The sequence below is a fragment of the Rhinichthys klamathensis genome, unplaced genomic scaffold (genome assembly GCF_029890125.1).
Source record: "Rhinichthys klamathensis goyatoka isolate OS25496 unplaced genomic scaffold, OSU_Roscu_1.1 h1tg000022l_1, whole genome shotgun sequence".
NCBI lineage: Eukaryota > Metazoa > Chordata > Actinopteri > Cypriniformes > Leuciscidae > Rhinichthys > Rhinichthys klamathensis.
In genome coordinates, this window is record NW_026606573.1 from 644,099 (window position 1) to 658,400 (window position 14,302).

The following is a 14,302-nucleotide window of genomic DNA, read 5'->3' on the forward strand; positions in this document are numbered from 1 at the left end:
GGATGACTTTATCAGGCATGTCTATAAAACTAGAGCAGAACATCTAACTCCTTATAAGTGACTGCTCCCTAGTGGTGACAATTAGAAACACACGGCACAGAGTCCATGACCATTGTTAAACGTTGTCCTGCAGTATACAGTTACGCTGCCAATGCAACATTTATAGGCAAATAATTATTTGGAGGCTTCGCAGACAGCATATTTAAGAGATATGGTTAGAAAAAAAAGTCTTAATAGCCCCACAGTTCACTCCAATTGCATCATAATATGTTTAAAGTAACACTATTAAAGTGATAGTTCACCCAAACATTGTCATCATTCCCCGATTAACAATAAAATTGTTGCAGAAATGCCTTACAAGCAATATTTGCAGTGAATAATGACTTTAATTTCAGTCAATTCCTTAAACCAATCTATTGTATGCACAAGATTATGGATATTTTAATGCACTATTATGATGCTAATTTGTCCATTTAGAGCTTGACAGCCCCTAATTCCCATTCACTTTCATTGCATAAAAGAGAGCAACTCAAACATTTAGCTCATTGCCTCATGAGTCCCAATGAAGAAAGAAAAATAGCATGACAGTAAGTACATTTTCATATTTGGGAGAACTATGCTCTCAAAAACTTTAAAATAAAACTCAAGGACAGATATATATAACTTTATATATTTGTAATCAGTTTTGGGTTTTCATTATCTTCAGCACAGGCTATCAAGAGATTTGAATATTCACTCAGCTTTGGCAACTTAAAACATCCCAACACCACAAAAACAATGAAAAGCATATTCAGGGGAAAAACATGGTACACATGAAAAGATCTAGTTACATAAAAACTACACCTACTATGGATAAAATGCAATTTTGGGGACAGTCGAATGGAGTGAGTTCTCTAAATGAAATATCTTAAAAGAAATATTGTTTATATCCTTCTGGAAATCAACGCCTGAAGACATTTAAAATACTTTAAATAAAACATTAAATCTGTTTGATTACATACTTTTTAAAAACTCATTCAAGAAAGACTTTTGTGCCTCACACCGATTAAAAACCTGAGCAGCATTTTTATCTTATTGACAGTAACAAAGAGCTCAAAAGCTGCATTATTACTATTAGCTAAAACATTTTTTTTTTTTTTTTTATCACCATAATCACCCAAAAGTAACCAGCAGTGTCACACTGAAGCATCACAAGGCAGGAGATTTAAAAGGCAAAAATGAACAATAAGGTGGAGTGGAAGAGTATTAGGGCAGATGACAGACACTGTAAAGTTTCTATTTCTTTTTCACCAGTGTCGGGAGTCAACCAGCTCTGGTCGTAAGCTGAGCTTTTTTAGAGTTTCATAACCAACCACCATGACTATTGCTGTGGGCGTTGAAGATATGATGCGAGCAGAGAGGCCTTTGGTCATCCCCCAGAATCCTTCCTCTCTGATCAGCTGGTTAAAGGTCTCAATGACTGATGTCCTGCCCTCCACCTGCACAAGCAAACAGTCAGATAGTCAGGAAAAAATTGTCAAAAAAAATGCTGAATGAGAATTGTAGAAAGTGCACAAAAAAACTGAAAAATAACAGTATAATTATATAATGCCAAGTCAGTCTCATTGTGTTGGTTATCCGTGTTTTGTAAACACACTCGGTCACGCGTGCCAGCTATACATGTCTGTTGTCTGATTTAATACTGTGTGCAAACAAAGGAAATGACCTGAACCCGGGCCCTGATGACGTCCATGGGGTTGGTGACAGTAGAGGCAGTGGCAGCCGCCAGAGGTCCAGCCATTGCCTGCAGCACTAGATGAGGGCAGTTACTGGGAGCCATCTTAGACAACTGTTCTGTGGAGCCAATAGGAGCAAATTAAATCTCAACTACTGCAACTGACATTATATGGCTCTTTAATGAGTCAGATGGATTGCTAATGCTAACCCAAGACAGTTTGTGTCTATGTAACTTTGAACAGTGTTGTATTCTAACAATCAAAACGTGCATTCAAAGCACATAAAAGTGGCATTGGCACTCAAAAACATACATAGAGCTAGAACAAAGGTTTGGGTCGGGTAAGATTTTTTTATGTTTTTGAAAGAAGTCTCTTATGCTCTCCAAGGATGCATTTAATTTATCAAAAATACAGTAAAGACAGCAACATTGTGAAATATGATTACAATTTACATAAAACATTTTCAATTTTAATACATGTAATGCATCCTTTTGATCGCAAAGCTGAATTTTCAGCACCATGATCCTTTAGAAATCATTCTAATGCTGATCATTCAATAATGCTGATTGGCAATGTTGAAAAAAAATTGTGCTGCCTCATATTTTTGTGGAAACTGTGATTCATTTTTTTTATCAGGTGTATTTGATGAATAGAAAGCTCAAAAGAAAAGCATTTATTTAAAATAGAACATTTTGTAAGCTATGTCTTCACTCTGTCACTTTTGAACAACTACATGCATATTTGCTGGATAAAAGTATTAATTTCTTAGTAAAAAATCTTACTGACCCTAAACTTTTGTATGGTAGTGTGTATATTGACCCAAAAATGCAAAGGTCATTACAACGGTTACATTTCGTACCTGCATAGAAGTGGTAAAACGGCCACCAAACAGCACTATTGGGGATGTATGTGAGGAGAGATGCCACATATCCTCGGTAGAACCCACGAATGCCATCTGCAGCAAACATCTGCCCAATAATGCATCTCGTCTGGCCGAAAAATACAGAGTGCTTTGCTTCAAATCCTGTTTCGGGTTTAATTTTAAAGCGGGTCAGATGCTCCCCTTGGCCCTGCATCATGAGGTGCTGTGATATGACATCTATGGGAACAGTAATGCTCTGGGCCACCAGTGACGCTGAGCCTCCTGCCACTAATGACTTTAGCGTATTGTCCTTAGAATAGTTGGAAACGTATTTCCTTACCAGTTCGTAAGTGGTTATGTAAGCCTGTCCTGATATGAGTGTGAAAGTGGTCACCATGAAGCCCCTGTAAAGTCCTCTCAGACCTTCAGCTCTTAGAATCTTACAGAAGGCATCGTAAGTCCCAGTGTAGAGAGATTTCCCCTTCTGAACCTGCAGCCTGGTGCGGATCAGCGTGGCCGGGTAGACCGTGACACGGATGGCCATGGTCATGAATACTCCAAAGGAGTAGAACTTGCGTTTGTCCAAGTCCTCCCATTCTATGATCTGAATGTTGCGCTTCTGCTGCATGTTTCCTGCCTGCAGCGCCCAACATCAGTCCCAGGCCACCTGGGAAATAACAGGGGATGAATAAACATCTTCAAGGGATAAACTTTCTTTCTTCCGTGGAACACAAAAGTAGATAGGCAGCATGTTAATGACAGCCTCAATCACCATTCACTTCTAGTTTATATTTCACATCTATGACTTTTTTCTCAGAATTGGAACATATAAACTTACAATTGCAAGTTGTAAAGTCTTGCAATTGTAACTAATGACTTTAGCGTGGTTACCATGGCTGTTCCCTGTTGGTGGAATGATCTGCCTAACTCAACCAGAGCTTCTGAGTCAGTAGCCACTTTCAAGAAACTGCTGAAGACATATCTTTTTCGACAGCACTTGATTCAGTAGAATTAACACTTTCTCTTCTCTTCTATTCTATATAAAAAAAAAAAAAAAAAAAAAAAAAACCTGCACTAAGATTAAACTGAGAGGGGTTATAGCACTTACGTATTGTTGTCCTACTGTTAGTCTAACTGCTTCTATTGTTCTCATTTGTAAGTCGCTTTGGATAAAAGCGTCTGCTAAATGAATAAATGTAAATGTAAATGTAAGTCTTTATTGTGAGATATAAACTTGCAAATGTGAGAAAAAGTCAGAATTGTGAGACAAAAAGTCACAATTACCTTTATTATTATTACTACTACTACCAGTATTATTTTAATTCCCTGGAGGAAACAAGTTTCCATAAGATGAGGCTGGGTAAATGATGACCGAATTTTCATTTTTGAGTTAACAATCCTTTTAAATTTTAATAATTAAAGGGATAGTTCACCCTAAAATGAAAATTGTCATAATTTACTCACCCTCATTTTGTTCCAAATTAGTTTCTTTCTACTGTTGAAGACAAAAGAAGATATTTTAAAGAATGATGGTGGGAACCAGACGGTAATAGCTATTGACTTCCATAGTGTTTTTTTGTTGTTGTTTTTTTAGCTACTAGGAAGTCAATGGGTGCCGTCAACTGTTTGGTTACCAGCATTCTTTAAAATATCCTCTTTTCTGTTCAACAGAAGAAAGAAACTCATACAGGTTTGGAACAACTTGAGGGTGAGTAAATGATGACAAGATTTATTTATTTGGGTGAACTATCTCTTTAAACTAAGAACGTCAAAAATGTGATGAGGATCTGCTAATACAAATGCAAGGAACTTCTAAATCACAGTATCTATACCAAAGCTGTATGATCCGAGAGAACAAATAATAAAAAATTACTGAGACATTTCTCAAAATATATTATTTTATGTTCAACAAAAGAAATAAAGTGGAACGTCATGAGAGTAAGCTCATGATGACTGAACATTCATTTGAACTGTCCCTTTAAGGTTATTGTTTCTGATAGAAGCTGTAATAGTTTGCTCGAATAGTTCTTAAAAACATCCAGTAAGTACATTGGTTCCTTACAGAGCCACACTGCTAGTGTTCATTAGCTTTCAGTCTACATTCCTGAGCTAACGTTAACTGCTGCTGCAGGTTTTCTGTAAGTTAACTCATACCGGTGCTGGTGTTAACCATAGACTGCAACACATTGTAATAATACTGCTCTCTGATGTTATGTTCAGATAATCAATGACGATTCAGATAGTTCAGCCGGTTTAATAACGCTTTAATAGCATAGTAGTGGCTAGTTAGCACAAATCTCATGTGGCTCAATAGACTGCCGGGCTCAGCTTTATTATCTATGAGCTCAGCTCGGTTACACGTCAACAACACCAGTGAACGTCTTACCGTGCAGCTGAGATGATTCAATCATATAGCATATTTAGGTTAACATTGGTGTACATGTTCAACACAGGACAGTGGCAGACAGAGAGACGTTCACTGGTCACTGATTGGTAGATAGATCGGTAGTGAATGATGGTGATGACGGCATGACGCTGTCTGCGTCACTCCACTGAACTGACCAATCATAGCGCTGTGGTCTGACTTGCCATTAAAGGTTAAAGTGCATCCATAGATCTATGAAAGTGCATCGACCGAAGTGTTGAAAAAAACATAGACATAATAAATATTTATGCATTTTATGTTTATGAGAAAACCGGCAAGTCTCATGATTCACACGTTATTGATTTTTTAGTAGGCCTATTATTATTATTTGTATGAATATTTATTTGTATGAATATAAAGCACACGAGTGTGAGTGTGTGTGTAGGCTATGTTGCAACCTTTTTACAGTCTATGGTTGCAACTCACGTCTACCTTCCATAAAACCATTGTGTTTCTACAATCGATCTTGATCAATGTCTGATTTGAGTCACTTAGTAAAAGCTAAGTTAAGCAGGCATTCAGAGTTTAATTAATGGTGAAATGACCACAACGACAGTAGGCCTATTATATTTGGTTTCTTGTTCTTTATTTTGCAACTATATTTTGCTGCAGATAACAAGAAATTAACAATAACATTTGTGGACAAGACTTGAGAGATTGAGTGATTTTACCTCTAATTATTTTTTTATTATTATTGTCTTTCCGTGAAAATCAATAATATTCATCCCTTGGTTTTAGAAGGTATTGTGTTTTATAAGAATATTTTGAATCCCCAGTTTTCTTACCTTGTGAACATGGTACTTTTGGTGGGGAAATGAAAAAGAAATGAAAAACCTTCCTTTATTTCTTCATGATTTTGTGAGATTTTTTCAAAGTTTTAAATACTTCAAAGTAGAAAGACAGAAAACCTATGCTCGCCTCTGTGATAAAATATTTGCTATTTTTATGATATTTGCATATTTATTGATCGTTGTTTTTACATCTTTGTTAAACTCTATTCCATTTTATTTCTTGCTCATTTCAGTTTTTTTAAAGTATGGTTTACGAAGTTGGTATGTTCCCTGTCTTGTGTTGTAAGCAAAATCTGTAAAAAAAAAAAAAAAAAAAAAAAAAAAACCTGACGCATTCATTAACAATTGATATCTCTTTGTGAGGAGTAAATCATGCTTAATTAAAATTTCAGTATGTTCAATTATCTTAACTTTTTTTTATTTGTAGTTTTACTGAGAGACTGTCAATGACTGATTCATAAAGTGCAAAACAAGTTCACATTACAGCATGCAGGTGCAGGTATTGCTATAATTCATTTTACATAAAGTGGCCACAGAGTACATAAGAATGTTATTTGAGTTATTTTGAGTCATTTTCATATACAACAACCCAGTTATTGCTGTTTTGATACCTTGAACACATAATTTAAATGTTCAGTATGAAATGGTGTGTTTCTTGAGGCAAACAAATTAGCCCACTTTTAATTATTATACTTAGATTTTTTTCAGTTACTGATTTGCTTTTTGCTGTACCCACAATGTCCCTCTGCAATGTTAGTTTTTCACAATAACCCTGATATTGTTGGTTTTATATTTAGTCCAGTTAGCAACAGTCTATAGAATATCTGTGTATGTTTAGTTATTCTTCAGATGAGTGAGTTTGTTGAATATCGTAGACCATAAGATGCAAATCTCCTGCAATAGATGCTATTAGATGATCTGGTTTTACGAGCTCAAAGCCAAGGTAGCAGAATGTTCTGGTAAGGAGCACTGTGGAAGAGACAAGAACAAATGGCAACTTCGTTAAAAAAGCATCAGAGTTTATGGGTATAAAATTTCTCATGACAATGTCTTAAAAGGCTGCTGACAAGTAACAATGGTGTAATGTATTGTGATTCTTTCTACAGTATAACTCTAAGACTCAACCCAAAAGTCTTACCATCTACAGCAAATCAAATCCACTCATCCAGAACTTACATTTATCTGGCCTGTTCTTCGTGAACCACACAAATACATGATTGATCTTCAATTTCTCCTCTGCAAACTCCAAAACAGCAGTGAGCCTTCGGGAGTAAAGAGAAAAAAGAAAACATACTTTCAAAAGTCCCTTTTAAGAAAAATCCGTTCACTCTGTGGCCAAATTTCTAACGCCTCTGGGCTATTTCGGACATGGAAGACCAACTCCTATCTACTTGAATGGGGAAGTACGAAAAAAGCTTGCCAAACTCATATTTCAGAAACATATTTCAAATCAGCAATAAAATCTGACATGAACTATCCCCTAAATGTTGTTTCATATGCTTCATATGCATAAATGTTGCTAATACAAGGCTATATCAGAAATGTACAATGACAAATGCACCAAAAAAACATTACAATGTCCAGAAATCAATTGAGTTTAATTTATCAACATAGTCCCTTCATTCTACATCTACTATATTTTGTCCGAAGAGTCTTTAGTCAATGAATAAATAGGCTACATAGCCTGCATGTGATGTTCATGTGTCCTAATGGTCTGGTGCTAGAATTTTTAAAACCAAAGATATTCATTGGTGATTGTATATCAAGAGACACATTTTTTTTTGTGATTTCTCCACAACAGCGTTTGTGTGAATGAGCCACCGCCACTTATAACAGCGGCAACGAGCACTCAATTTTTTTTTAAAACAACACATTCCAGCGCCAGATCAACTCTTATTTTTACACAAACAATTGACAATAATAATTTTATAGTCAATTGGAGATGTTTACTTTGTATTAGTTATATCCGTACCACGAAATGTTTCAAAAAGTGGTGGGGACAATATCGACCCTGGCAAAAAGTGGTGGCGACATGTCCCACCTGTAAATTATGGCTATGTTTATAAATAATATTAAAACAACACTGCAGTATGCAGGCACATATTGCATAACAGCAGTGTATTGTTTCAGTAGGCTAAATGTACCAAAATGTATAATCAGGGAAATGTTCAACAAGAAAAACAGTGCAGCCCATACTAATCACGTACCCTTCTTTGGTGCCTTTGAGAAGTTCTCCATTTGGTAAACCAACAAACAGGCTATGGCCATAGAGCACAGTCTGGATGCTCCAGGACAACTGCTCACTTAGCTGATACTGAAATAGCAGAATGGATGATTCGCTGTCCAGTGAGGTCGCCTGTTTCACAGTTAACTTCCCATCCTGCATGAAATAATGAAAGAAAAAAGAAAAAAAATGTAATTGACAAAAAAAAAAAAAAAATTACCACATTATTTTACATTCATCTGTGCTTTCCCATCAGCCCAATATCACCACTCACATTCCTCTCAAAAACACAAAACAGAAGTAGCTGTTTAGAGTTTGAAATCACCAAGTTGCCATTGTCTATTTTGACGTATATTGGAGTGAAACGGCTTCTCAAATTAGAAAAAAAAAAATGTAGGGCAGGACTTGATTTTGTCCATCAGGAAGCGGTTGGATCATTCTGGCTTGCTGTTGCTGTGACCTCATGTGAGTGACAGCTTGTCCGTGTAAGCTTGTAAGCATTACATTCATTAGTGCTAAATAGACTGTCTCAGTTAAGATAATATTTATGTGGCTTTTGTTAATAAGCATCACCATTGTGAGGTGGTGACGTGACATCCTCACCTTGTAAAGGAGCACATCTTGAGTCAGATCCCGGCTCATGTCTTGTCCAGCTGTGTTCATCTGTGGGTGAGGGGCATCAGGAGCACCACTGAGGCCCTGGAGCCTGCCGCCTGACCCAGCGGAGCACACAAGCTGAATCCAGAAGCACAGCTCTGCATAGACACAAGAGAAATTTGAACTTTGAGTTTATTGTCCAAATAATTCATGTTGAACAACACACACACAATTATGGCCACTCCCATTTGGCTGCATATTGTATAGTCTTCATGAACGGTGTTCAACACTGCATGATTACAATGTAGATTTAATTACACATTACATATCTATCTATATTTGTTTGTCCTAAAGCATTTCTTTTCTTGACTAATATTTACTATCCCTTAACCTCACACAAGCATGTGCATTTTAGATGTTTGCTAACATGTAGCCTACATTTGGTCTTAATAACTTTATTAACCGTGGCTTTTTTTTCTATCATTATTATTATTTGTAAATGGCCCCGCTGTGAGCTCGAGCATTGCGTAACGTCCCGCTGGAGGTCGCGCGCGCACCGCGCAGTTCTCTTGACAACGAAGGAACATGCAGTGTTGGATGGATGGATCACACTCACAATCTTTAACCACGGTTTTTAAATTAGCCTACAGCCCTGCAATAAACTTAGAGATCAGATCATAATGATAATGATAATTATCACCATAATGATAGAGAAATAACACAGGACAAATGTGTGCGGTCCGTAGCGTGAACTGCTCTACTGATGATGTAAGAACATGATGTACTAACACCGTCACGAGTCTCACGACTCTAAATAACACACGAGTCTGAAATAGTACTCAGAGACTGTAAATGTGTAGGCTATCATATTTAGCCTACACAAAGTTGCAATCTAATTGCTTTTTCTTCATTTATGTACACTCCAGCTCATTATTTCCTTTAGTTTTATTTGCCAAAACGTCCCAATGTAATATAAATAATAAAACAAAACGGTTTGCCTTATTAAGAGACAATTAAGGAGACTATATAGCCTACGTGAAGTTGGACCTAGCACTGACGGTTTCTATGAACGCCAAACCATTTCGGGAATGTAGGATGCTTTAAACATCAGTCTCTGAGCTGATGCTCTTGTACACTGACTGACCTAAGCAAAAAAAACAACAAAAAAAAACGGCTATTACTTACCTTGCTTGGGTGTTGATCATTGCGTCTTTGGGTAAGTTGTGTTGAGCGAGCGCACTTGTTCGAGTCACGGGTTTAACAGACGTGATGCTGCGTCCTTCCTCCCGCGAGCTCTCTTCAGTGGATCGAGTGCTTCATCATCATTTCAGGAGGTTACAGCTGCAGCTGCTTTTGCCCCAATGAATGCTCAAGTTCATTTTATGATGGGAGGAGAACTGTGATCCCACCCCCCTTCTTATCCCAACCACAAAACATCTACAAATTACTCAATTACATAATGAAGAATATTTGTTTTGTAGACAGACATTGTGTTTAACTTCAATGTTACATTGTACACCACCATGTAGGCTATTAAACCGTTTACAAAATAATCAATTAAACTAAAAACAATAATAATACTAAAAAAACGTTATGAATAAGTCCAATTTATAAAATGCAGTTTGATCAAAATGTTCCATTTCATGGGGGAGGACATGGGAAAAAAAACGGAAAGCCGGTCAGTTTTATTAGCTTGTTTTGTCATAACATCACCACTTGATGGAGCAATAGATCATGTTATAGCCTAGGCTCCTTTACTCTAAATGACTACAAACACAGCCAAAACTATAAAATATCTTGCACATTATTTTTGGGTCGCTGTGTTTTTATCTCGGGTTCCCCTGGAGAAGCTCATTCATCTGAAGATTTCAGATGACCTAACACCTGTGAAGAGATGACTATGGATTTCTAGGCAACGTCATCACTGCTTGCGCACGCAACCGGGAGGCAGAAAAAAAAGACGTGTTTTGTGGTTTCGTGTAGTAGATGGTGTCTTTAACGTAAAGCGTAACGTAACTTAAATAAAAGCAAATTCGGGCTGTCCAGTAGATGCTGCACTGCTAACATTGGCTATATTAGACTACATTACTAGCTTAACATGACTTCAAAAATAGGCCTAGGGGAGCGCGGGGCACAACTATAACGCGGGGTTAAATGTAACATGGACCTTTTACATAGATCAAGCAGGTTGTGTTTCCGCTCTTTTTCTCTCACTGCTACTGGGAATTTGTGGAAAGTTTTGATAAGTTTTCATGAAGATACTGGACAAAGAGTGTTTTGACACCATGCAAGAAAATTGTTTCATCGGGGTTTTTTTTTCGGTTTCTGAGTTGGGTGTGTACGTCACCAAATCTAACTTTATATTGCCTTAATCACTGTCTTGTTGGCTAAAACGTAGCACCGTTTTGAAACATGTCAGCAAATCCTAGCAACTGTTAGCTAGGCTTAAAATATTTTTTTACACAGCGGGTTTAGTTGTAGCACAGTGTTACAACTAAGCCGCCAAGTGTAGCCCTACAATGATTATCAAATGAAAACAGGGAGCAACACAACTTTTCAGGTTTGAGTATTTATTTATACTTTCTTGGACTTTCACAAACAATGTTGGAATAAAAAAAAATTAAAAAAAATAGTTTACTATGCATTGATCTTGTTTCTTTATTAAAAATATAGCCTGTTTTTAATGCAATAAACCCTTTAAAATTTTATTTTAATCTCGTTTTTATTATTATTACTGTTATTATCAATAATAATAATTTTACATGCAGCTGCCACACACAAATGCAATCCAATTGCAATTACAATATTTGATGATTTTATTTATTTATTGCTTGCAAAACTGTGCAGCCCTTTCATATCTCTATCCATGATATTGATCCATAATAGAAGGATGAGGGATGGATGTATGGATATCTATCTATAGAGATGCACAAATAGTACTGAATTATCTGTTACACACAAGTGTTACAACTAACCCCTCTGTCTGTTACAATTAACCCCGCATATAGGGTCGGTTGTAACATTTGCACTTCTGTCACTTTCAGTGCAACTGTACGAAAATGGTAGGTCCTAGAAAAAAACTTTAAGTGTTCATTTGTAGCAGAGATGTGTATGTTGCTTGTGTAAAAAAAAGATGAATTTAACTTAATAATTTTTTTAAATAATTGAGCCAAAACCAAAATGTGTTAGGTTGTGCCCCGGTCTCCCCTATATCACAGTAACACAGCAAAATTTAAAGACAGACAAACAGATCCAACTAAAATCACGTTTAATTGAATCAGCAGTTATATACAAACAATAAGGAAAGCTTCAATACTTAAGGTTGTTGCAGTAGCGGACCAGCTCACCAATCTGGCTTTCTGCCTCTGCACGCACCCTGTAATGTTAAAGGAAACCTGTGTATAACTCCTGCGAGGACCTCAGGTGACGCAACTCTGAATCAACATACACAACTGCCAAATGTTCTAGATATGGCCAGCAGCCATATCACCCTGTAGCCCAAGACTGGTTGCCCACTGAAGCTAAGCAGGGCTGAGCCTGGTTATACCTGGATGGGAGACCTTCTGAGAAAACCAGGTTGCTGCTGGAAGAGGTGTTAGTGAGGCCAGCAGGGGGTGCTCACCCTGTGGTCTGTGTGGGTCCTAACGCCCCAGTGTAGTGACGGGGACACTATACTGTCAAAATAGCACCGTCCTTTGGATGAGACGTTAAACCGAGGTCCTGACTCTCTGGTCACAAAAAATCCCAGGATGTCTTTCGAAAGAGTAGGGGTGTTACCCCGGTATCCTGGCCAAATTTGCCCAGTGGCCTCTGTCCATCATGGCCTCCTAATCATCCCCATATACTGATTGGCTTCATCACTGTCTCCTCTCCACCAGTAAGCCGGTGTGTGGTGGGCGTTCTGGCGCAATATGGCTGCCGTCGCATCATCCAGGTGGATGCTGCACATTGGTGGTGGTTGAGGAGATTCCCCCTTCCATGTGAAGCGCTTTGAGTGCCTAGAAAAGCGCTATATAAATGTAATGAATTATTATTATTATTATTATTATTATATTGTAATTATTACGATCACAACTTGTAATAATTGCTTTAATGAGCTCATTGCTTCTGCCTAAAATCAATAGGCCTACTTGATGTTGTTAGCTAATTGCGTGATTTGTATAATCTTGGAACTGTAGGCTAGGCCTATACCTTTCTGAAATATGGAAATTATTTGGACACAGCCACCTCTGATAATAGATCACTCTAAATTGTAGGCACATGCATTTTGTTTAAAGCTATTTTGAAATTATATGTATTGTGAAAAGCGCTACAAATAAATGTGACTTGAACTGAATTTTATAGGCTAAACTTTAAAATACATTTTGTATGCAAAACTATTGTATATGTCTATAAGTCAATTATGAAAGTAATAATTTTTATAGGCTATTGCTGCCTTTGTATTCTCATAATTAGATCTATATGGACTTTGTGCTTGACTTTCAGGTTGCTTCACATAGCCTAATTCGAATTTCATGTAATAAGAGAAAAATGTAGCCTACTATTATTTAATGTTATTTAATGTTATTGATCACTCACTACTAAAACCACCTCTTCTCAATACTTAATATAAAATATGTATTAAACCTCAGAAAATATGATTTAAAACTATTAATAAGAGATTAAAAAATATACCTAATTTATAGCTTTACAGCTGTGTCCATTTTTTCAGCACAGCCATTATGTTTATAAAAACAAAACATCTAAATCTGGCAAAATCAGTTTTCACACTGAAGGCCACGTGGAAAAGACTTTGATGCTGATTAATGTCTGATGGTGTTGATTCATATTCAGCAAGTATTAAGGAATAATGAAAATGAAAGCAGCAGGATGTTGCACCTAAAGGTTAATTCCTCTGAACATGTTAATCCAATTCATCTGGTATAAATTCTTGATACATAAACATTTTCTTGCACAGTTTTGTCTCAACCCAACTGCAACATAGTATTTAAGAAGAGAATCGGTTCTACTCGTAAACAAAATGTAATACTACTGTTGTCATTGTATTAAGGAGTTAAGTGTCATATTTGCTTTCACAATATTCCTAAATTAAATTCTAGCTAATACATATATTTTCCAAATGGAAGTCCTCAACTAGTGATCAGCAAATATCCTGGCTGAGGTTTTTTATTGTTTGGAGATGCGTGGGGGTCAATGAGAGGTGTTTGTCTTCTTCGCTGGATATTTGTTGAGTAGGATTAGTTTCTCTCAAAAAAGACACGCTAAATCAAATAAGCACATTAATTTGGTGATTGTGTTACATATATCAGAATAAGAACACAACCCTGTCTAATATTTCAAAATGATATGACCTCACAAAATGACTCAATACAATAGCATGATCCTGCTGCTAGTGTGGCTGTGAGAAAAAGGATCTTGGCCGCGCAGACTGGCCTCCCTCACTTTGCCTCATTAGATAAAGAGGCATGGAGCGGAGGCTGGTCAATTGCACGGCTCAGTCTAAGGGGAGGGTTGTCTAATCTTCTTCAGAACAAACATGACTCTGGAAGGTTGTGGAATGCCTCTGCTGTGGGGGCGGTGGAGGGTCAGGCTGAGGCCAAGGCAGGTGGTATACATCAGCCAACGGATGACATCGCCTACCCCCACCACCCTCTAAACACTGGGAAATACTGCCAGCTGAGGAAGAGG

General features: G+C 37.1%; 2 protein-coding genes across 2 annotated transcripts; both read right to left on the reverse strand.

Moving 5' to 3' along the window:
- Positions 1 to 653: 653 nt before the first annotated feature.
- On the reverse strand, positions 654 to 5,063 carry slc25a44b (solute carrier family 25 member 44b). Its single transcript, XM_056242397.1, has 4 exons — positions 4,964 to 5,063; positions 2,575 to 3,244; positions 1,706 to 1,833; positions 654 to 1,478 (listed from the first exon to the last, which is right to left on the reverse strand). The coding sequence occupies exons 2-4, from the start codon at positions 3,203 to 3,205 to the stop codon at positions 1,287 to 1,289; spliced, it is 951 nt and encodes a 316-aa protein (XP_056098372.1). The 5' UTR covers positions 3,206 to 3,244; positions 4,964 to 5,063; the 3' UTR covers positions 654 to 1,286.
- A 1,131-nt stretch (positions 5,064 to 6,194) lies between these two features.
- On the reverse strand, positions 6,195 to 9,953 carry oaz2b (ornithine decarboxylase antizyme 2b). The gene is given in 6 exon segments (XM_056242628.1): positions 6,195 to 6,762; positions 6,970 to 7,055; positions 8,001 to 8,173; positions 8,621 to 8,698; positions 8,700 to 8,772; positions 9,800 to 9,953. Coding segments are annotated over 6 exon segments (561 nt in total). The 5' UTR covers positions 9,820 to 9,953; the 3' UTR covers positions 6,195 to 6,631.
- Between the last annotated feature and the right edge of the window lie 4,349 nt (positions 9,954 to 14,302).

Coding starts and splice junctions, on each gene's coding strand:
- slc25a44b (XM_056242397.1), bottom strand. CDS start 3,205: ATGCAGCAGAAGCGCAACATTCAGATCATAGAATGGGAGGACTTGGAC. Junction 1,834..2,574: donor GTTTTACCACTTCTATGCAG/GTACGAAATGTA, acceptor TTGGCTCCACAG/AACAGTTGTCTAAGATGGCT. Junction 1,479..1,705: donor TCATCAGGGCCCGGGTTCAG/GTCATTTCCTTT, acceptor TTGCTTGTGCAG/GTGGAGGGCAGGACATCAGT.